This window comes from Galleria mellonella, unplaced genomic scaffold (assembly GCF_026898425.1).
Source record: "Galleria mellonella isolate WM207_F2 unplaced genomic scaffold, CSIRO_AGI_GalMel_v1 utg537, whole genome shotgun sequence".
NCBI classification, from domain to species: Eukaryota; Metazoa; Arthropoda; class Insecta; order Lepidoptera; family Pyralidae; genus Galleria; species Galleria mellonella.
The window spans coordinates 39526-63978 of record NW_026442112.1 but is presented as its reverse complement, the minus strand read 5'-3'; the positions used below and the strand labels follow the sequence as shown (position 1 = coordinate 63978).

General features: G+C 32.0%; 2 protein-coding genes across 4 annotated transcripts; both read left to right on the top strand.

Moving 5' to 3' along the window:
• Positions 1–1635: 1635 nt before the first annotated feature.
• On the top strand, positions 1636–19314 carry LOC113513368 (rab3 GTPase-activating protein regulatory subunit). 2 transcript variants are annotated; one of them, XM_052898699.1, is made up of 9 exons: positions 1636–1867; positions 6881–7092; positions 7984–8233; positions 9370–9541; positions 10247–10396; positions 12054–12306; positions 12900–15413; positions 16911–17108; positions 17572–19314. In XM_052898699.1, the coding sequence occupies exons 3-9, from the start codon at positions 8095–8097 to the stop codon at positions 17746–17748; spliced, it is 3603 nt and encodes a 1200-aa protein (XP_052754659.1). In that variant the 5' UTR covers positions 1636–1867; positions 6881–7092; positions 7984–8094; the 3' UTR covers positions 17749–19314. The 2 variants fall into 2 exon arrangements, with proteins under 2 accessions (XP_052754659.1, XP_052754658.1); XM_052898698.1 differs by lacking the exon at positions 1636–1867 and adding an exon at positions 6409–6637.
• A 979-nt stretch (positions 19315–20293) lies between these two features.
• Positions 20294–24385, top strand: LOC113519497 (mediator of RNA polymerase II transcription subunit 8). 2 transcript variants are annotated; one of them, XM_052898703.1, is made up of 5 exons: positions 20294–20467; positions 20767–20990; positions 22424–22669; positions 23176–23272; positions 23866–24385. In XM_052898703.1, exons 2-5 carry the CDS (start codon positions 20811–20813, stop codon positions 24102–24104), a joined length of 762 nt encoding a protein of 253 aa, XP_052754663.1. In that variant the 5' UTR covers positions 20294–20467; positions 20767–20810; the 3' UTR covers positions 24105–24385. The 2 variants fall into 2 exon arrangements, with proteins under 2 accessions (XP_052754663.1, XP_052754662.1); XM_052898702.1 differs by having other exon boundaries at positions 20296–20467; positions 20778–20990.
• The last annotated feature ends 68 nt before the right edge of the window (positions 24386–24453 follow it).

The window sequence follows — 24453 nt, the reverse complement described above, 5'->3', positions numbered from 1 at the left end:
CAAGTATTCTATACAATACCGAATACGCAGCCGGCAATTAGTCTAAAAAAGGACAACAGATAAGGGATACCGTCGATTATCAATGGTATGAACAATTGTTAAAAGAAATAATAAAACAAATTCCAAATTTGGAAACCGTCCGGGATTATTAGTCTTTATGATTCTCTATCTGTTGGTTAAAAACATAAGTTTATATTTTCTATGAATATTTCAAATAACAATAAACGTACCTAAGCTGCCCTAAGAATGAATAAATATTTATGAGTATTGAAATTGCTAAAAATTTTGTTCATTTTAGACGAGAAAGTTTTGTTGCTTATGTTTTAAATTTTGTTTTAATATCACTAATAAAAATAGTAAAACATGTCTTTTTATTAATCTACCCAAAAGGTAACAGGTACATATCATTCCGGGTATTATACGTTTATTTAATTATTTCAATAGTTATAATCACATTGCCTTCATATATATGTATATAATATTCCAGCAGCAGTATATATAAATACAATTTTGACAACCTTAGAGCTATAGCTTGTTCGGCTTCGATTCTTATAACATACCAATATTTATTTATTACAGAATAAAATATATTTGTGTCTATTCTATCAGTTGTCAAAAATCCACCTAGTTTGGGTCTAGATAAATTAATCTCCTTAGGCATACCAGATAGCGCCTATCCGGTATGCCAATAGGGATTAAAAATAAGTCGATTTTTTTTGTATATTTTTTTAAAAAGTATTATTAGTAATATTACTGGGTATTAAATAGTAATCTTAGTTAATGAATACCTTACTCAATAATTTTAATAAAGAATTCGTATCTATAATTGCGGCTTTGCCCGCATTAATTAGGTTAATAAGTATTCTATATGTTATTCTACATATATAAATAATTTCATTCAAATCCATTCAGCCTTATAAGTGTGATGAAGTAACAAACATTCCAACATCTTTTCAAACTTTCATATTTATAATATTAGTGAAATATTAAGATAGAATAACAGCATTGTTTTGATGTAGAACTTTCAATTTTGTTATGTACAATATTATGTTTAGGTATTATACACAAACTTAGTAATGTAAATACCTACTGAGTAGGTACCTACTCTTACAGTATCACAACATGGAAAATCTATAATTTAAACATCTGGTTCATCAAATCGATTAATATTTCTTGAAATTCATGCTCGTACGTATACTAACTTCAAGACCACAAAAAATGAATCTTAATGTCACCAAATTTTTATTTATTATCATAACATAAATAAGCTTAGGTGACATAACAGAAATATAATTAAGATGAAAGCAAGATTTATTCAATTAAAAAAATAATGTTAACTTATACTCGTACTAGTCACTACACAATGGTATTTTCCGTTATAGAAAATTAAACGATCAGAATATAGTAGTTGCTGGAACCAGCAGCGCGGAAAATTGTCAGCCAAGTAGGTACTTACATTGAACGAACCATGAGCATACACATCTCGGTACACACTTGGATCCGTAAGTAACTCGGCCATGATTTTATAGATGGAGTATTTAAAAAAATAGACGTTACGTGACCGTGCCACAAAAAACAACACTCCTTTGTTATTTTTTTATTTTAAAATACTACATATAAATATATATATGTTCCTCAATACCCTCATTCCTTCGACAGTCTTATGAAGACCTGACTAAAATAAAACAAATTAATTTTCAAAGTTCCAAGTTTATTTTACTTTGCGGCTTTGTGCATATGCTACGCCGTGGTTGGCTGTCTTGAGTAAATCATGCTCAGTAAAATGTCCAGACATGTGAAGACGTGATAAGCCGAGCTGCCTAAAATAGGATTGAACGTAGTGATGGCTGGCTCATCTGTCTAACAGGTAAAAAGTCGCTGCTTGTACTAGTATTGAGACTAGGCTGCTCTGGACACTGCAATTAATTTAATTTATAATTTTTTTCCGATGCTATTTACATGTTAATATATTAATTTTTACAATATAGTAATGCTTAATACTTTATATTCGCACAAATTAAAGATAATAATAACACTGAAGTATTGGAAAAAGTGGATAACGGCTAGTTTTCTTGTCTGTTCTTAGCTGAAATTGCATTCCGAATGGGCGGTAGAATTATAACAAATAACATTTCAAAAATGATTGTTAAAGCATTAACAATATGCCATCAATATTATTCACTCCTGCGTATAATGAAGCGGTTTCAGCGGTAAAGCCAATGGACGACTGCTAAGTTATTAATAGATAATCACACACAACATCAACCAGTCACAAGAGCCGCTCATCACGACATCGCGAGAACGCCAATCATAACGCAGGAGAAATTTACATGACCTTTCAGGTTTTCAAAATTGTAACCCACTCGCAAAACAAAACTTCAACTCATTACATCAAATTTATATTACATCAACGCTTCAAATTATTATCTATTTTTATTTACCCTAGTTAAATCGCTTCAAATACTATGTGTATTTATTCATCATCATCATCATCATCATATCATCCGTTCATCATCAAAACGCAAACGCACATCATTAACAATGATTAAGTTTCTTGAATCAAAATATTTCTCTCTTTCTCTCTCTCTCTCTCCATCTTCCTTTCATTCTTCACCTATATTTATTGCATTTTGAGTTGCATGATTAATTCTATTTACATCTACCTACATTTCTATAAGACCATCACATTTTTAATAGACACATTTCAATAGAAAAAAGACAACGGTCCAGACACAAGGGTTTCTACTTACAAACGCTTTCAAATAATAGAACATTTTAAATACCCAATGAACAAGGTCTAAGTTTCAGTAACAACCTCAGAAGAATAACAGCGGTTGTGTGGGTGATAATAGGCTGAATGCTCAAGTGGGAGACAGACAAGAGCCCTCCGCCGGACAGCGCCCTCTATAGACTTGATACTCGACCTAATGAAACTTAGGTTTATTCGTTGCTCCAAAGATAATTTAGATACTTATTCATTTTCAAAAAATTAAGACATTTATTTCATAAACATAAGCTATGTAAAGTGCGCGTTATATGTAAGCAATGGATGTTGTTTATTTATTACTAACTTTTACCCACAATTATATCCACTTAAACTATCACAACGATATTGAATATGCTTTTACCTATGTACCTAAGACCAAGCTTACAAAATAAAAAGACTCCAATGAAACTCAATCTAGAATAAGTAGATGACAAGTAACTACAGAGAATAAAAGGATTGTTAGTAACGAGGAGATTAATCCCCATTGCTAGCAATATACCCTGTCATAATCCATCATGGTTAATTAATTCCTGGTGAATTCGTTGCAATGAGATAACTAAACTGTCTTCATATTCACCTATTATCATTCACTACTATCCCGCCACGGTATTTCGATCAAGGATTTATGTTTCTATAAAGTAGACGGAATTATCATTCCATTATAAACATTAAAAAAAACAAATAATTGTAAGCTGCAAGAAACAAATCAACATGGATTAAATATTTTAATGTATTAGGTGTTATTATGCGGTAGTTCATATAACTGGTTACTTGATTTGAAATATTTGATTTAATTCCACCATCATTAGTAGGGGAGACCGAGGAGAGTTGAACCATTTTTTATATTGAAACCCATAACTTTTTCATTAAGCGATAGAAATGATCTTTTATTATACTAAATGAAACCTTGTTTATCTAACTAATAAATGTTTAGGATAAAAACTGCTACTACTTCTTTTTTATCCATAAAAAGTTGACTTAAAGACAACTAGTGACTTTGTATCAACTCTCCTCTTACTGAGATAAATTGAAACACTGGTCTAGGAGAGTTGAAACAATTATTATCTGCAAGCAATCCATTATTAAGAAACACAGATTTGAAAGTACCTAAATGTTATATTAAAATTACAATTATCCTTAATTTGTACTATCAGTTTCATAGTTATAATATTGAGATCTTAGAAACAAAAAAATAGCAAATAATTAAACATTGAAATTTATAGAAAATAAAAAAATAAAACAATCTTAGTTAAACAAATTATTATGGCACCCATAGGACATCTCGCCTTCAGTTCATTCCAGGTGCGCCCATGCCTTACACTCCATATATATAATATAAAACGGTTCTACACAAACTCTGCAGAAGCAGTGCTCGTCATCATCATTGCTGCTATCTCCTATTTTACTAGCTTTTCCTGTCTTTCCTTTCTTAGCTTTTCTTTTTGCTGATTTTACTATTTTTTCACTGGTTTCGCAGTTTTTTCTTTCAGGTTAAATAGATGGCTTTTTAATTTATTACTATTTCTTTTGGCTTCAATTGCTGCTATTTCATTTTTCACTGGCGTATTAGTTAATATGGCTGATTTTTACCAGAGGGAGACTGTACAAAAGTCAATTGCTTGGGTACCTCTGTCCCATTCGTGTTTCAACCGTGAAGCAATTGTGTTTGTATGACTGTGTTTCGGTTTGAAGGGTGGGATAAGGCGTGAATTTACAGAGGAACAACACCTAAGTCCTCAGGAATGGCAACGCATGGGGGTATCATGGACGAAACAGTATACTCTGTTATGTCCATGGTATTGCTCTTGTCTATAGGCGACGGTTACCACTTTCTATCAGGTGGGCCGTCAGCTTGTATGCCATTCTAAGTTGTATAAAAAAAATTTACCTTTTTTCTATTTTGTGTACCTTTCCTAGGAACTGCTTTCGGTAAAAGTCGGATTGTTTCTGGAGAGAATACACCGAGTGTGGATCTGATTGAAGCTGAAACGGTGGGGCTATCTGATGTTATCAGTGTGAGGACCATCGAAGTCATTATTAGGAACGATATCGTGAATATTAAGTGGATACGATGATACTTCAGCTACATTTGTATCCGTTTCAGAACCTGAATAATTATTTAACAATGCATTAATGACCGAAGGACTTCGAGTTCGATTATCTTCACTTTAAAGTTCAGTTTCTTCTCCTTGGATAACAGAATTTTCTTGCATAACTGATGATGGCAACGGTCGATCGGTGACTTGATTGGGTAAAAACTCGTCATCGCCAAATATGTCTGTATTGAGCGGTCACAATCCAGTTACCAGAAATCCTGCAGTTATATTCTGTAGGGCTATGATACCCAACTGATGGTAGTTTGGTTGTTTTATTGGTTTCGTAGGCTTTTTTTTATTTTTAATGTATCTATAAAGCAATGTGTGGGTTAAGTTATAACTTTTGGCAGCATCATGAAGAGTTTTATTACGTAACATAACTTCTTCAGCGGTTAGTTCATATATTTCTTTGCTTGCCATATCTCGGTCAGTCTTCCGTTTGTATTCGTTCGGCATCCTAAAACCTAAGCTAAGCTCAAAGCATACCGTTACAAATGAAAAATCTACTTAAAACAAAATACCAATGCATAACAAAATGCAAACAAGGTGAGTTGAAACAGGCTGTTTCAACTCTCCCAGGGCACAGAAATCGGCTGCCATTAGGTTTGAGCGGACATAACTTTATTACACTACACAGTCATGCAAAATCTTTATTACAGTTTAAATCTTAGATTCATAAGCTGGCAAATATCATAATACACTTAGGCTAAAACAGTTAATTAATAAAAATTTAGATGAAGATATTATTATAATGAAAACTTACTTTTATTAATTTTTCACCTGACATTTAATAGCGGCGTAAGCGTTGATCATGGCGCATGGACGAATACTGAGCGCCCGAGCGGGTGGCGGGAAGAGAAAATTAGCAAAGTTGCCAACTTGCTAGTCCTTTTAGGTTCCGAGAAATTTATATCGCTTCAACCCACCTTTGGTTCAATTCTCCTCGGTCTCCCCTATACATATGACTGCCTACATTTGAAAATTGACTAATATTATAGAAGTTCTACGACCTTCCCTATTAGTCAACAATCTCTGACCATTATTTGGTCTACGCACATGTTGCAATATGTATTTTACCTCTAGACGAAGCATCATCAAACAATTAATGGATATCATGTACCGGCTTGGAACTAGAGATGTCCGCTTGGCGCCCAGACTGCACAATATAAGGTAAGAGGTCATCGCTTAGACATGAAACATGTGTCGCAACATGTAAATAGACTAAATAACGATCAAAGATTGATAACTAAAAGGAAAACGAAAGGTCGTAGAATCTTTGCTAATAATAATAATAGTAGTCAATATTAAATGTTGGCAATAACACGCATTCTAATGGTAACCACAGAGCAAGTAATCACTACATTATAATATGTAGTAACGGTATTAAACGTATTAAACAAAGTAATTCTAATCAACCATAAAATTCAGATAGTACCGCAGGAATCAATCAACATAGATTAAGGATAATCAAAACTGTCAGTAGTTTATCATAGTATCATGCATAGTAATGTCAATTCTTCTGTCTGTCGATATCATATGTCACAACGCAGTTAGTCTACGTTTTTGTTTACCTTTATAATTTTTTATATCTATCTCAATACTAATTATGGTGGGTGTATTCTAAAACAAAAAGAAGAATAACAACAATGAATATTTCAAATCTTTGCTGCTAAATCTTTTCTCCATAAAATAATGTCGTGTGAAGTCGAACAGATCGCTGACTGCGGTGATATTTCAAGTATAGCTCGAGCTCTCTTTGTACCAGAAAAGGAAGGTCATTCATTATATTACAATAAAACAATCTTTATATTCGTTAATCCAGTGATTAATTACAAGGTTTCATTAAAAACTGAATAAAAATGTAATAGAAAAAAATTGCAATTGACGAAAAGCCTATCGTGTTATTGTATGATATATTGTAACTTGAATAAATTTTGAAAAATATTTTCCTATTATTATTGAAATCTGGTTTACAGTCTCAACTACTTTAATAACTAACAATTATGTTAAATTTCAGATACAAATTGGCTATCTCAATGTTCAGTATCATTATCTTCCTGTGGGAACCTACTTGCCATTGGTAACAAAAACCGTCTATGCCTGCTCACTTCACAGTGGATAAGTTCAACAGACAGCAACACATTTTTAATTGTATGGAGTGGAACACTACCTGCAGACATAACTGTAGTCTTAGCATTACCCATCTGTCCATCACAACAATCTTCACAGGTGTGCAAATAACAACCATCTGGAACTTCTATTGATAAAATAGAGTACCTTTGTATTGATGTTAACAATTTTGCTTTTAAAATCAAAATGGTGTATTATATATAAATTGCTTGTAAAATAAAGTTCCTTAAAAATACATATTTATTTGAAAAAGTACTATTGAGATGCACATAAAAGACTAGAGTTTTAAATTTACCTGTGAATTTGTTTGCATAAATTAGGATAAAATTGTTCTATATTTTAACCAAAACCATAGTCAATCTGTATACCAAATTTTTTTAATGCATGTGTTTAACTATAATTAAGTAACAAATATTTTTACACAGGATCACTTTATAATATTACTGGTTTTAACCTGCTACTTTACTTATTTTTTACGGTTATGATATACAATATTTTATTAAAATCTATTCAGCTACTTATATGTTACAAACTTTATTTTTTTATCTTTATTTGGTCTCCCAGCAATTGTTACACTAATAATTTTTTTTTTATATTAATGTTTATACATGGAGTACAGACATTGTTGACTTACAATTTTGTTAACTTAGATATTTACTAATATTATAAATAGTAAAGTTTCTAGGTAAGATTGGAGTACCTATATTAAAAATTTTTTATTTATAAATTTCTATATTTTTTGTAGTAATAGTAATAATGCAAATTATATAAAAATTTGGTTATTAATCAAATTAACCTTTTCTAAACTTTTTAAATAATCTCATCATCTTTAAGACAGAACACTGAAATTGATTAATTTGTTGGAAGCTACAATACCATATACAAATACACTGACAAAATAGTCAAAGTTGTAACCCCACCTTTTTTCAAGTTTAATATTAGATTATTAGCTATAGAAAATCTTTATTTTGAATTAATTTATTATTTCAGAATGGCCCAGACTGGTTTTGTATCATAGTCGGTTTTAAAAATGGCACTGTCGGTTTCTATACTAACACTGGCCATTTGTTGCTACTAGAAAAACTTGATGACAAACCTGTTATGAGGATCTCATGCCACACTGGAACATATGGAACATTACCAGATGATGTACATATTCTGTTCCAAAATTGCGAGTGTATTATTACTGGAGCCAGCTTATTTCAGACATTAAAAAATGCTAAAGCTCAATTAGCTAGAGGTAAACAAATGTTACATTAGTACTGTACTATGTTATCAAAATAAAAGTCAATTAGATATCAACACTAAATAACTATATTAAGGTGGTTGGTCACTAAACAAAATTGGACATGAAAAATTAGATGGCGCTAAAATCGCGAATGTAATTTTTGTAATTAAACATAATATAAGACGAAATTTCTAAATTACCTAATAGTTTTATTTATTTTTGCTGATATAGTAAAAATTTATAATAAAAAATAAAAAAGTTAATAATAAAAACCAATTATATAATAATAAAAATCTAGTATTTCTTATTAGTATTCTACTTGTCTAGTATAGGCTGTAAGACAACCTTCTTAAAATAAGAACAAATGTTCAATCATTTTATAGTGAACCTTACAACACGAGTAATATTTACCAGAGGGAGACTTTGTACAAAATCAGTTGTGTCTGCATGGTTGTGTTTCGATTTGAAGTTTTTTTTTAATAGGTGATAATAGAATGGTAAACCCGCCTGCACTATCGGTATACACTGGTGGAGCACCAATGAGAGATGATAGGTAATGATGAAAGCAGATCAGTTAGCCTATTGTGAAGAATTCAATTAGAATTAACCATAATGGTTTTCTGGGGGAACTACATGGAGGTCAACCTGTTAGAGTATATTGCTAGTAATGGGTCTGTTGGTTCTCACTACTAACAATCCCTGTCCCCCCAGCTTAAAGGGTGGGATATGACAGTGAATTTACAGCGTACAAAGGAATAACACCTGAGTTCTCAAAAATGACAACGCATAGGGAGTATCACGGGTGAAACAGTATACTCTGTTATGTCCATGGTACTATTCATGTCTATAGGGGATGGATACCACCTTCCATCAGGTAGGCCGTCAGACGTCATTCTGAAACAATATGCCACGCTAAATGTTATATGTAAATCCATTCCACCTATTCCATTTCAAAGACACACTACTAGCTTGTAATTTATAATTCGATTAATATAAGCATGTCTTATTGTATTTTACTATGAGGAATTATGAAAAGAAAATAAATCTATTATTATTATTAATAAAAAATTTGGATATTTTTATATTATTTTAATTTTTTATTTATTTTTAATGTTTTATTTTTATTGTCTTATATATTATATTTATAGTTCAAGCTGGAATCCTTAATGACTACTCCATTGATAGTCGTAATATAAACATTAGAAAGTGGACATTTTCGGAACAAGAAATTATCAATGATGCTGCACTTGTGGGCCTTGAACTGAAAAATACATATGATCACCTTCTAGCAGCATCAACTTATGGTGGCTATGATACTTGGTAAGTATATTTTTAAATTTAATCTAAACATGACTGTGCCCACCACAATATATGACAAAGATTTGCAAAGACTTCTCTAAGAGTAAATATGCACCTTTTTTATGGGGCTAATCCCACTGGAAAATAAATATGCCAATACTATTATTGGCTATACTACTAACTTTCACATTTATAATATTAGTAAGAACATGTATATTCTGTCTTGCAAGCATCCATGTTTGACATTATAATTAAATATGAACTAAATGACAATTGTCAGTGAACCTTGAATACCTTTAAACGCATAATAAAAATAAACTTAATTGAAAAATTTTCAAATAACAATAATTTTACAAAAACTGTTGTTTTTTTTATTTATGGTTTTGATTGTTGATTTTGTTAACGCCATGATTAGGTTACAGATAATGGTATATTCTAGTTATACTGTAGTTCTTGAATTAACTAGGTTAATTTAAGTATAAGGTTATTAACTATAGCACTTGGATATACTGGGTGATAAAAATGAATTACGTAGGTGTTAGTACAAATAAAGGGTAATAGATGAGTATTATTAATAGAGAGACAATATTTTTAATTAATAAATAATTAAGTATAGACTACAATTCTTTATGATATATACCTACTTATACTGTGCCTCCTTTAAAGTTTTTTTTTTTTATAGTTAAAGCTATTATGATATACAATTTCTTCATTTTCATTTTACAGGTATAGATCCATTCCCCCAGTCAACTCATTAATCCTTGGAGCTGGCAACAAACCATATTTAGGTTTCCATTATGCACTCGAAGGGGGCACAACGCCCCCCCTTCAAGATGTTGCTAGAGCAGTAGCAAACAAGATAAAATCAGCTTTACCGTAAGTGTTCTAACTATTTATGGACAAACGGACAAAATCCTCTTTGAAGAGAACAAATTGATTCATTTGTTTAATATACTAAATTAAAAAATGCCCTCTTTCCATTTATTAAGAGCTACTGACAATCTAATATTTTTTATTCGCTATGTCCTTATACTTTTCATATTCATCATCATCGTATTATCCGTTACTGTCCGCTACTGAACATAAGCCTCCCCCATAGACTGCCATTATGAACGGTCCTGGACCACGTGCTCCACTAAATCCCTGCAAAGCATTTGAGGTCGTCGCTCCATCCAGTAAGGCGTTTGCTCGTACGGGGTCGCTACTCAAGAACCATTCTTCCTTATCGACTGTCTAATCTTTGCTAGACACATGTCTAGCCCATTGCGCTTCAGTTACAACTTCATGTTGCAAGTATTTGTGTGCACCATAGTCACTACCATCAGGTAGTCTGTCAGCTCGTTTGCCTCTCTACCCATAAAAAAATTTTTTTTTTGCCTATACAAGTAACTTTATATACAGTATCGGCCAAGAAAACAGTGTGTTTACTTTGTGGAATCTTTTATTAAAGTCAGTGGAGATAAATTCCACAGAATTTGGTATAAATTTTTTTTTTATTGTCAAAATATCTATTGTTAGAAGAGTTCATAGAAATGTTAAAAATAATAAACGACTCAAAGCTTTAATATTATTTAGTTTTTGCATAATTTTTACTATATTTAAAATTCTCGCCGTAATTTCAACGAATAGACAGTGTGAGTTTTGCTAGCGTTGATGCCGCGAGAATGGACTAAGAATGGACAAAGACGAACTTAACTCTACAAGAGTTCTCTTCTAGCAAACCTAAAGCAGAAATAAGCATCGATGTCAGCGGGTAGAGCGATGTTGTAAATTTTGTTTATATATATATATATATATATATATATATATATATATATATATATATAACATTTATATTATGCTAGCTAGTCTCGGAATAATACTGACCTCATTCAAGTTTGAATTTATAGTCAATGATGACCCAATGTAATTCATACTAGATACGAATCAACATTTTAGTTAATTACCTTCTCCCTTAATAAAACTATAGTGGGGGAAGAAATTATTAATAATGGGAGCTAACAGCTCCATAGCTATTTTACTGAAACTGTTATCTAAATTACTTTGTCTATTGCCGCTACAATAAGTGTGTGTATTACTGCCAACACTACAACTATTACTACCAGAAGTTCCATATTCCTTTTATTTTACCTATAAATCTCCGACTGCCATTTCTTTCACGCACGTTTTACGACACGTGTTTCATCTTCAGGTAAATAACTGAATCGCTATTCGGCACCCAAAATGCAAATGACAAATTTTTTATTATTAATTCCTTATTTATATCCTTTTAATCGGGGAGGGGGAGTGAGTGGCATTGTCTTGAAATGAGTCATCGCGATAATTCGGTACGCATCACTGTCTCTGTATCACCGTATTTACTGAAGAAGAAAGTGTATTCTTTTTCAAGATCTTGCTATGACTGGTTATAATATAACGCCATTATTAGCAATATACCTCGCCTGATTTACCATTCCCTCTTCTTTTCATTAAAAAATCTATACTTATTGAGATTTAAAGTCTAATATTATAATGTACTTGATGTTGCCTACAGAGGATGGCTCGGTGGTGCTAACGCAGAAAATACTGCAGCTAGTACGGAACCGTTGGTGAGATCGGAACCTCTGTCTATGCGGAACGGTCTGTACGATACACAACGACAAGGTAATTCGGTGGTAATATCACCAGACCGCCGGCTCGCTGCAGTCGCTGATAGCTTTGGTCGTGTAGCGGTACTCGACATTAAAAGAGGTCACTTGATTAGACTTTTCAAAGGATGCAGAGATGCGCAGTGTGCATTTGTTCAGGTATTAATTACTTTATAACATATATATTTATGAGATGATTGATGATGAAGAGAAGACCCGATGCGTGTATATAGCAAACTAACCCGCTATGTTCTACTGTTTGATACAGATTTTTTCTATAAGAGAAAGTTATTGCCCTTCTGCCACTTAAAATTATTTTTTAATACATTTTTATGTCTCTATTTTGACCGGATAGTAGACGAAATAATATAATTATTTGCTGTTAACACCAGGAGATATTTTTATCCACTTAACAGAGATAACTCGTCGAACAATTTGTTCGATCGCTACAATAAATTCGATCCAAATTATAAACTTTGATAAAGCGTACCAATGTTTACTCAAAGCATATAAGTTGAATAAGACAATTTTTTACGATGGCAACTCTTACGATACTTTATCATATTGAATATAATACACTTCCGTAATATTTTTAAAATCTTAACGATGTTAGTTGCTATTTGCGTTGTCTTTTCGTTATCGTCAAATAATTTTGTGTTCATCCCAACACATATATCTTTGACAAAGGCACATTCCCATAGGAATATCGATACTTTTAACTTAAACTCATTACTAAAAACTGTTTATTTCAGATATTTGATATGGATAACAAAAAACCTCAACTTTCAATTGTTAAAGAAATTAAAAGAGCTATATTTCTAATAATTTATAATCCTAAAAAAGGTTTAATAGATATAAGATTAATGCAGAGAGGAAATCGAGTGGCTGTATTTACTGCTACCAAAAATGGCCAACTTATTTACAATACTTGTGGATTGGTTGGTGCAGAGAAAAATTATACTCATAAAAAACTTAATTTACCAGAATTTCAATGCGTATTGATCGACCCCGATGGTAGACTCAAAAGGTTCAACATCCCATTTTTCTATGCCTTAGATGGAGAACATTCGCAAAGATCTAAAGATTTACACACTTTGCGAGACCTACGGGATTATATTAAGAAAACAACCACTGATTATGATAATTACCATGATGAAATTGTTAAAAGGGCCAGAGAACTAAAAACAACAGAATTAAAAAAACACTGTATAGAAATGTTGATAAGAAATTATGATATTGATCCAAAGATCATTATGTCCTGCGTAAATTATTTCTGGAATAGCATACCAAATCATGATATTAATGAAAAAGAACAAGAACTTAAATATTACCTTACGAATATAACACTTGTAACGTTGTTTTATAGGCGTATTCATAATGAAATAACTGATGATATGGAAGATTTGGTCACTGAGATAAATAACAGTTCAGCATTACAAGAAAATAATGTAATAGTCAATTTATCATATGCAGAAGAATCATCTATGCCTAATTTTCATCTTTTAGAAGATGACAATTGTATCCTTGAAAAATTATTGCTGTTATCACAAGAAAACTATTACAAAGAACACCAACATGCCAAAGTAAAATTTGCTGACTGTAATACAAGTACTTTCAAAGAATTTGTTTCCTGTTTTAATTTAGAAAAACAAGCTAAATACATTTCTTTGAAACCTGATTCATCAATCGAAAAATTAAATAACCTAGCTTCTGATGCTTTCAAAACAATATTTAAAATGAATGATTTAAAAAAATTAAGTCATTTGATAATTGACAGTCATTTTGATCCTAAAGAAATACTGAAATTAGTAATTATGCATGTAAATAACATGTCTCTGGAAGATATTAATGTTGAAGTGATAGAAAAGTTCATAGCCGTCCTGTATTATATTTGCAGAGTTTCAGAGAGAGCTATAGGAATGACATATAATGAAATATCACCCTGGTGGCAAGATGTTCGGGACATACTTGTTGATATGCCCTGTCCCTTGAGAAGCATGGTAGTTGCGATGGCTTGTAAAGCTGTGGGAAGATTGTTTGAAAGGAATTCCTCGGATGAAGATGCATGGGAGTCTTTAACAAAAGAAAATGCTAAATGGGGTATACTTATTGGCAAACTTGAGGATATTTCCATTCTAAGCATAATATTAGTGTATAAAGAGAACTTCAATGGAGAAATATTACCGAAACTACAATTTGAGGACTTTAATATTAATCTAAAGTTCATTTATACGAGGGGTAAAGGTTCTGTAACTGAATTGATAGCAAAGTGGCTCTGCAGTATGGGTGTACCTCCGGAAGCTATAGTCGTTAATGAACTGATTGATAAACAAACTTTAAACTCTGATACTGTAGAACCTGACGATGATAGCAATCCTATTTATCCATTCCTAGAAAATAATCGGAAATTCGTAGACGACAATCCCAGAATATTTAAATGGCTTTCTCTTTTATGTCGCCAGTTTCCATTGAGTACATCAGCCAATTATATAATCGCTAACATGTCCTGGGAGTATGCAATGGCTTGGCAAAAAAATATGCAAAATACCAATGCACTAAAAGCAGTTAATTCATGTTTGGTGAATATATCCGATTTACATTTACGTTTAGGACTAATGTCTATAATATGGTCTACATACATTAAACATATCTTTGAGATCACATGCCGTTTGGTGAATAAAGTCGGCAGATTGCCGAAAGATCCTTTATGCCTGCAAGATATTGGCTTCGGCAACACAAATCTCTTGAATTTTCTGGAAATTACAACGGAATATTTGAGTAATTTTTTGAGTTGTTTGACAATGTCAATCAACCAAGAAAAACAAATAATACAGTTTGAAAAAATCTGGGACGATAGTTCGCCCTCGTTAGTAGAAGTTGCACAGGATGTAAAAAATATTAATAGCGATATATTAAACCTGAATTATCAAATTTCATGTACGATATATTACCAATGTCATTTCAATATAAAATTCTCGAAGCCACTGGATATGTTATATGACATCGATTACCAATACATATTCGATGCTCTCACTGGAAATGTTTTAAGTAGAGAAATAAACATGAAAGCTTCAGAAAAAATAAGAAATCCACGATTTAAATTTATCACTAAACTGATTAGAGCTGCTATTGAAACCATAACCTCTGTTGATTGTAATGGCCCATTTAAACAATATAATGATGGAGAATGTGTACAATGGATCGATAACATCACAACACTTTCAGATCTTTGGAATATAGATATTGATTTTGTACGACGTCAACAGGTAAGTGTAATTCGCGGTTTTCCTTCGTAGAATAATGTTATTAATATCTTATGTGTATTTATATCAAACTAGCGGCCCGTCCAAGCTACGCACAGGTGGATATTTTTACAACATTTTAAAAAGGGGTTATTGTGACATAACGTTAATAATTGGGCATATAGTATCACGAAGTTTTTTGTAGTTATTGATATTTTCTTCAATATTGTAGAACATACTTCTATTCCATCACCAGAAAAAATCCTACCAGAGGGAGACTTTGTACAAGTCGATTGCTTGGGTACCTCTGTCCCATTCGTGTTTCTACCGTGAGCAGTTGTGTTTGCATGGCTGTGTTTCGGTTTGAAGGGTGGGATATGGCGTGAATTTATAGGCTACAGAGAAATAACACCTGTGTCCTCAGAAATGGCAACGCATGGGGGGTATCATGAGCAAAACAGTATACTCTGTTATGTCCATGGTACTGCTCATGTCTATAGGCGACGGTTACCACTTTCCATTAGGTGAGCCGTCAGCTTGTTTGCCATTCTAAGTTGTATAAAAAAAAACAATAGTTTCCGCAGCGCACGCGACAAAAGATATTTTATAGTATATTACTCAGGATGAATGTAGCTTTCTAATGGTAAAGAATTTTTCAAATCAGTAAAGTAGTATTTGAGTTTATTGCACATAAAAATACAAATCTTTCCTCTTTATAATATTAGTGTAGATTTCTTTAAAATCTATTCGTTTATTTAAAGGTGATTGAGTAACAAATTTACACTTTCATATTGTACAATGTTGAAATATATTTACTCGCGTTTTGAAGCGTTATTTCTCTAAACCTGTAAAATTAAAATTTTAAATTAATACCACAGCGAAATCTTTAAGGACCAATATAATAATTCGGTCTTAATTGCAATAGATATAAGACCAAATTATTATAATTTTAGTTTACGGTGATCCATAAAATACTAATTTCGTAAAATTCTCAAATTAAAGTATTAGGTTAAGAGATAGGTTTATTGATATGGCTCATCAAAATCGACTCCAATTTCTTTTGCTTAATATTTACTGCCATAAATAGATAAATTAACTCCCATAAGTGTTAATATAATATATACATAAAAATGTTTTGTCTGCTCAGTAAATTTATTGCAATTTTTTAAATCAATAATACAGATTAGAAAAAAGAAGTGCCAAAAATTTATGGGACCTGTGCCCAGTCAAAATGGTCATAGAAATGACATATAAAAATTGATATACATGTGAAATTCCCCATTGTGTTGTATTCGTTTAGAAATTCATATTTTTTTATATTAATTTATTATTTTAGGATTTATATAATAATTGACATATTTTTCGTGACCTTTTTATTCCAATTTTTACAGTTTAATCTAATTGAAGAACATTCTTCATATTTTTCTTAATTTTTTCAAATACTGTACTTTGAATAAGCCGTAAATAAAACATACCCTTTATTTCATAGAAAATGTAATAATGTAATTATAATCTTTTCAGGTTATAGCTTTATATCATTTGGGATATGACTTACTGGCAGAAAATGTAGTGGGTTCAATTAAAGAACCTGAAGTTATCTTGTCACCAATATTAGCTATAACAATCCAGAGATTGAAACGTAGCTTAGAACATTCTAACAACCAACCAGAATGGATTGTTACTATTTCTCCGCACCTTTACAAACGCTTACAAAATACTGTAAGTATCTAATTATCTTCTTACGTAATATCTATCTTATAACTTTTCTGCCTATATATTAGGTCCTTAATTTACATTGATAGAGCATAAAGTATCAATAATTTAAAATTGGGTTCCACAAAAAAAATCGACTTTAATCACAGCAAAATCAGTTAATTCATTCAAAATCTAGGTTTTCGGGTAAAAAAAAATGAATTTTCCAAATCGGTTTATAAATGACGTAGTTTTGTTTAGGAAGTCAGTTAAAAACAGGTCAAAGTTTACAATACATATAAACCTACCACTAATAGCTTTGTATCTATTTCATATTATGCTTCGGAATTTTTGAAATACGTTTTTACTAGACAAACTAGAACAATAAATGAGGACTGCTGTGCTCGTCACAATGTTACGTTACATTATTTACAGGCAACGATTACCGCCACCTTGGATTCCATTGCAGTATTGTGTATTTTTATTACAGGTGTTGGACACGTCAATACCAGCTCACCCATCACTGTCTACCACAATATTAGTACTTCAAAAATTATTATATCAATGTGATAAAAAATCAACTGATTCACCATCAGACATACAAAATATTAAATTAGCGGAACTGATCATCGAAAACTGCGGAGTTTTGCTTAAACGAAAACTATAAGTTGTTTTATTGAGATAGCATTGATATTAATTTTCACAATTTTAAATTTGTTTACAATTTGTCAGCACATTCTAGTTCATATGGATTAATTTCAAACGAAAAATAACGATTTTTGAGTATGCCGCTCAAAATCAGGTTCTATGACTATGACACTTTTGCAATTAAATATATCATTGCTTTTAGTATTCCAGTTTTCAATGTATGACAAAAAGTATTTTCTGTTGACGAATATAATCATCGGATGTTGAGACAGGAGGGGAAGGTAGCTGCCCCTCCTAGTAAAGTGTAAAAAAGCACACACGCTGAGTGCTTCTGAATCGTAGAATAAAAATTTGTAGGCTATATTATATTTAAAATTATCGAAAATGAATTGACATAGTAAGCTTTAATATATATTTATTACCTTTAATAATCGATTTGTTGACATTTTTAAAGTTATCAGTTTTCCCTTGCCTACTCATCGCCACTGGCTATATCCTTACTGACGAGTATGACATGCCCTCAATCTAATCTACCACAAAAAGAGAAAAGATGTGATTGTTTGTTTGTAATGGATAATCGCAAAAATATGCTTAACCAATTTTAAAAATTCTTTTACCTGTAAAAAGCTATACCTATTATCAACGATGAACAAAAAACTATATATTATTAAAAAAAAAATAGACATCCTCACGAGGTCCGAAAATTTTAACCCAAAGTTTAAAGATTAGGCAAATTTTTGAAACTTTAATGTGAAATACTAATTTATCTTTCTATCTATCTACTTGTGCAAAGCCGAGGCAAATCTCTAGTTACTAATACTTAGAAACAATTTGCTATATTTGTAGTTACTACAAAGATGTTATGTGATTAATATAGTAAGCTAAATGTTATGTAATATTTTAATTTATTATCAAACGAAAGCTCTTACTATGTGCATTTAAAAATGTAAACCTAATAATAGTAACCTTTATAAATATTGATAAGTAGAGTGTAAAAACAGGTTTACATCAACATACCTCTTAACAGTCTCAAGCGCGGATCCACCGTTCTAGGCACGATAAGCACGCCCACAACCCTAATAGACTTTGATGTCAGGCTATGACGATCTATTCAAGCTAGGCTGATGATATTATATCCAATGCCTTTATGCTTTTAATATAATATTTTAGTAACTTTCTTGACTATACAAAATACAAACTGACATTTTACAGGTCTATTAATTTACTAGTATTCACCCGTCGGTTTTGCCCACATGGAACTATACACTGTACAAAATCTTGGTCAGGTCGTCATTTATTTTATAAACATCTCTCTACAAATACACTATATTGATCATGAGCGAGTTTATACTCCGACACTTGGCCGATTATCGACTGTGACCACCCAGGTTGGATCCGCGCCTGAACTGACTATAAAAGTTATGATAAATAATGCTAGTGTTTATATTGTAATATATTATGTAACACACCAATAATCTTGATCCATATATAATACACTACTTATAATTTCTTCATATTTCTGTTCATATGGGCAAAGAATGAAATAAATAAATATTTAAAAAAATAAAATAATAACTAAAAGTAATTCTGTTTATCTTTTCTCAACTTTTTTATATATAAAACACTTCTGCACTCACCTAGAAAATTATAATAATATATGAATATGTAACATAAATATATGAAGGTATTTAAATGCTTGTGGTAGATAAACAGAAATATAATATGCAATCAGGTAGATATTTTTCAATAAAATGATGCAATCCCTATCCCTATCTCCTCTTTTCAAGTCAGTTATTAACTGCTATAATATTCTACTTAAGTATTCAACATATGTCTTGAAACGCATAACAAAATGTACTGAAATATGATGACGTATTTAAAAAAAAATTTCATTGAGGGTTTGTTAGATATAAATTTTCACATGTAATTGCAATTAAAGAAATATTTTTAACGGGCCGTGGGGCCTTTGGCTGATGAGAGACTCCTAAACAGTTGCCTACACTCCCTAATGGATTTGCCCTGCCCTGCGAACTTTAAATGAAATTTGGCAAAAACACGGATAGATTATATCCTAACTTAATATATATGACAGTTTATGTACTGATTCACGCGGACGAGGAGGCCGCGGGACTGCTAGTTAATTAATATCGATAAAAATTACGTAAGCATATATGATACATCCCTAGTGTAACTTTTTTTTTAATGGATGATAGTGAAATGGTAACCCCGCCTATGCTAGCTACTGGCGGAGCACCAGTGAGGGATGGTAAGTGAGAATGAAAGAGCAGGTCAGCCCATCACAATGAATATACTTGGAATTCAGCACGATGGTTTCCAGGGTAATCACGGAGATGTCGATCACCAGATTAGACTGTATATTAGCAATGTGATTGCTAGTTCACATTACGAACAATCAAACAACAAAACAGTAATTTTGCGAAATTATAATATTAGGTTAACAGAAATGGCACCTTAGATAGGCCCTAAGAACAAGGAATTATAAAATCTTTGGAACGGTCTTAATCTCTTTCTAATCTATGGTTGACAGCTGTCATATAATTGATGAACCTTTAGACAGTTTCTAATGTAATCTGTGATTTCTTACGATATCCTAAACATTATTTCTTGTGATTTATCTGATTTCAACTGTATTCTTTTGGAGAAAACATTAAAGAAAATCTATTATCCGTCTCCCCTTTTTAGATTTTTATAATTTTACTCCTTTTATTTGCACCTGAGTAAGTATCTTAAGTTTGTAGAATATACTGAATAGAATTCCAATGCAATTTCATCTTAATGGTTTTGACAAATTTTTATAAGTTACTTCTTTACTCTAATATCTTTGTTGGTCTTGACATTTAAATAGAAAATATTTATTTATTTATTATCGTTGTAGGTAAATCTAAATTACATTTATCGTATCCCAAGGAAATTTTGCATTGATTCTATCTCGCCTTCTATTTAAACGTCTAGGTACTCTACTACTAGACTACCTAGAAGTTTAACTTGATCCATCAAACCATCAATAAAACTTTAGTATAAATTTAGGTACCGGTGTCATTGTGAATTAATTTTATCATCATGAACATGAATATGCAACAACGCGAGGAAAAACAGCTGGAGGCTACATTACAAGCAATTCTAAATAAAGTGAATGATTTGAAGGGTGCTATACAAGCTCTGATAACTAAATTGGAAACAGAACATGAAACAATTAACTGGCCAACTTTTTTAGACAATTATGCCATTCTATCTGGTCATGTAAGTACTTTTAATTTGCTGTATATTTGTTTAAATATATTTATTAAGTATCATTAACAATATAAAGAACATAAAATTATGATACTTATGCTACCCTAATGTATTGCATCCCTGAGGACTGCACTATTTTTATAAGATGATAAAGCACCAGTGAGGGATTTTAGGTGAAATGATACATGACAGTTGACCCATTGTAACAAATTTATAAGAATTAAATGAGGTGGTATCCAGGGATAATGATTGACCTGTCAAGATATATTGCAAGCAGCTGGGCCACGGTCCCCATTATTAATCTCTTCTCCAGATTACAGTATTATAGCTTACATATCATTATAAATCATTGTAACAAGTTTAGTCTAAAGACTGTAGTCTACAAGTCATTGCATTTCATGACATATTCTAGGGGTGAAGAATATAGTGATGAGCTCTAAATATCTGTCACGCAAGATACCAGGGTTTAATTCCCCTCTAGAAAAGATGTTTTGGAGGAAATGGATTGTCAGTAATGCAATCTATCTAATTATTAGCAATATTGAATTCATCACAATGGGTCAACAGACCTATTTTATCCTCACCTATCATCTCTCACTGGCACCCCACCAGTATATATTGATAGTGCAGTCAGGGTTGCTATTTTTTTATATATTGGATTTTCATTGATTAAAAAAACTATCATAAAATCTTCATTAGTATAACCAAACCCCAACATAAACCAGTACAAAAAAACACTGGAATATTTAATCTTTTTCTTTTTATGCCATAAAGGTAGCAAACAAGAATACAGCTCATCTGATGGTAAATGGTTACTGTAACTCATGGACACCTGCAACACTAAAAGTGTCACATGTGTCTTATCAACCCTGAAGAAACCTTAATATACACTTTCAAAAACCCCATACTGTAATCTGTAGAGAAAATCTCAGCAGAAAGCTCATTCCACAATGTGTTCCTGAATGTTTGCAAGAAAAAATTCCTTTGAAGCACTGTACATGACCATTTAATTAATTCCCTGTCGAAGGCGAATGATGCAATGATAAAAGGTGGCTGTGAGCATCGTTTCAAATAATCCCTCAGAACACAATCTTTTATACAAGTGGTAGAACACACATAAGGAAGGGCTCAACACGGCCTGTGAGCTTGGGATTGTCAACTATTCTCATAACTTGTTTTTGAATGGAGTCAAGAGGACCAAACTGATATCCAGAAGCTATGTAATTTATTAAATTTTAAAAACCATCAGAACATTGTAATCTTTGTCCCTAGTCAAATCCTCTTGGATGTGAAAGCAGAAAGAGAAAAATTAAAAAATTCTGTGACAAATAATTGAAATCTGAGCCCAATAATAAATGAATGGATAAATATATAATAGGTTCAGTGTAGTTTTAACTTTGCTATATATCAGATCAGTAATCAAATATATACTTTTTTTTTAGCTGACTGGCTTAAGTAAAATACTGCAAGCAGAATTAGCATCATCATTACGGTCTCGCATAGTTCTACCTCTACAATTGAGTTGTGAGAGAGATGAAGCTTTAGTACGTCTGACCGAAGGTCGTGTACCAGCATGCACCCACGACTTAGTACCAGACTTGCTGCGCACTAAACCTGAACCACAAGCAGAACAAAGACTTCAACAATTCAACCATAAAGCCAGCACTCTTAGCTATGATACGGCACAGGTATAGTTGCTTATACTTTTAAATTAAAAGAGAAGAAACCTTAAAATATAATGACAATATTCTCTAATTTATTGTATACAGTTTACTACTCCATTTATCTAATACTGGCTTCTGACTGTAACTTCATATTGAATTTTGAAAGATGTCTACTATGGCATAATAAGATATACACCAAATTTTAAGTTAGACCTTCAGAAACACAACTATAAGAACCACATTCAATATAATGCAATAGTTTTTGTGTGATGCTGAAACAAACATACAGACAGGCAGACAAAAATTCCAAAAATGTATTAACTTCTATTGCTTCAAGATTCCTAATTATGCTTTTTCTTGAATATCTTCATCTGTTAACATACAACAATAATGTTATAATTTGATTGTAATAGTTTAGATTCTATTTATATATTTCCACTATACAATGTAACAACTAAATATATATTTCTACTGAAAAACCAAAGCATATATGAATATAAAATGTGCAAAATTATTATTTATATTCACAGAAACAAGTAGCACAATTTGCTAAGGTTGTAAGCCATGTATGGGAAATCATATCCAAAGGTCGTGAAGATTGGGAAGGAGAATCAATGAGATCTGCAGGTAATAATAATAATTATTTCGATTTTATATTTTAATAAATACAAGTGTAAGTATGTCTCTAGATGTTTGGTAATGTGCCACTTATGTGTAGCTTGAAAGGTTATCAATCAACTTAAAAAAAAACATTTTTCGTGTATCATATGCAAATATGTATTTTTTACTAATTTGAAACCACTTTTAACAATCTTTTTATTAATCGTAAAGTATTTGCGGTATGAAAATCCATATTGGTCTAAACTAAGTTTGTAAAGTTTGAAGTCTTATCTTAATTAAATTCAACAGTCAATAAATTAATATGCAAGTAAACCAGTTCAAATTTGTAAAAATAGACAAATATATATTTTTTTAAATATTGTATTAGTACGATAACTCCACTTGCGCTATCGGCATATGCTGGCGGGGTACCAGTGAGGGGTAATGGACGAGGATAAAAGCAAATAATTTGGCATATTGTGATAAAATAAATCGCAGGTGAGGAACCGCATGGAGGCCGACTTCATGCTGTCGCTAGCAATAATATAGTACCCATTACTAACAACACCTCTTCCTTCTCGCTTAAATGGAGTGTCGTCAGTCTGTATATTTGTGTGCAGCTATGCAGCCGACCCACATAATCGGTGACACGCATGCGCTGGTAACGGCGGTGGGCACGGGCAAAGGTCTGCGGCCGGGTATGCCCGCGCTGGGCCCGGGCCCAGGCGTGGGCGCCACGCTGGGGCCACGCGGTCCCGCGCCGCCGCTTGGGCCCAGTGCGCCCGCGTTGCCTAAGGCGCCTTCTGCTATCAAGACTAACATCAAGGCTGCCAACCAAATACACCCTTACCAACGATAATAAAAAAATTGCAGCTGTTTTCTATGAAACTGGTATATTTCTATTGGTCCTGTACTGCCGAGTGTATTCTGTCTCGCAAAAAAAAAAACTATTTCAGTCATAAATATAAACATCTATAAACAACAATGTTTCATTTAGATACCTTACAATATTCAAATTACTTCAAGATAAAGATTAAAATGCTTAATTCTTACATATAATCTATTAGTTTAAAACCTTGCAAGAAAAAAGGGGCCAAAAATTAATATTTTTGTGATTTGTAAAGAATTGTAGAAATCAGTTCAAAATTGACTATGAATCATATAACCTATTTACAAAAAATCAAACTATTTAGATCTGCCTTCTGGAA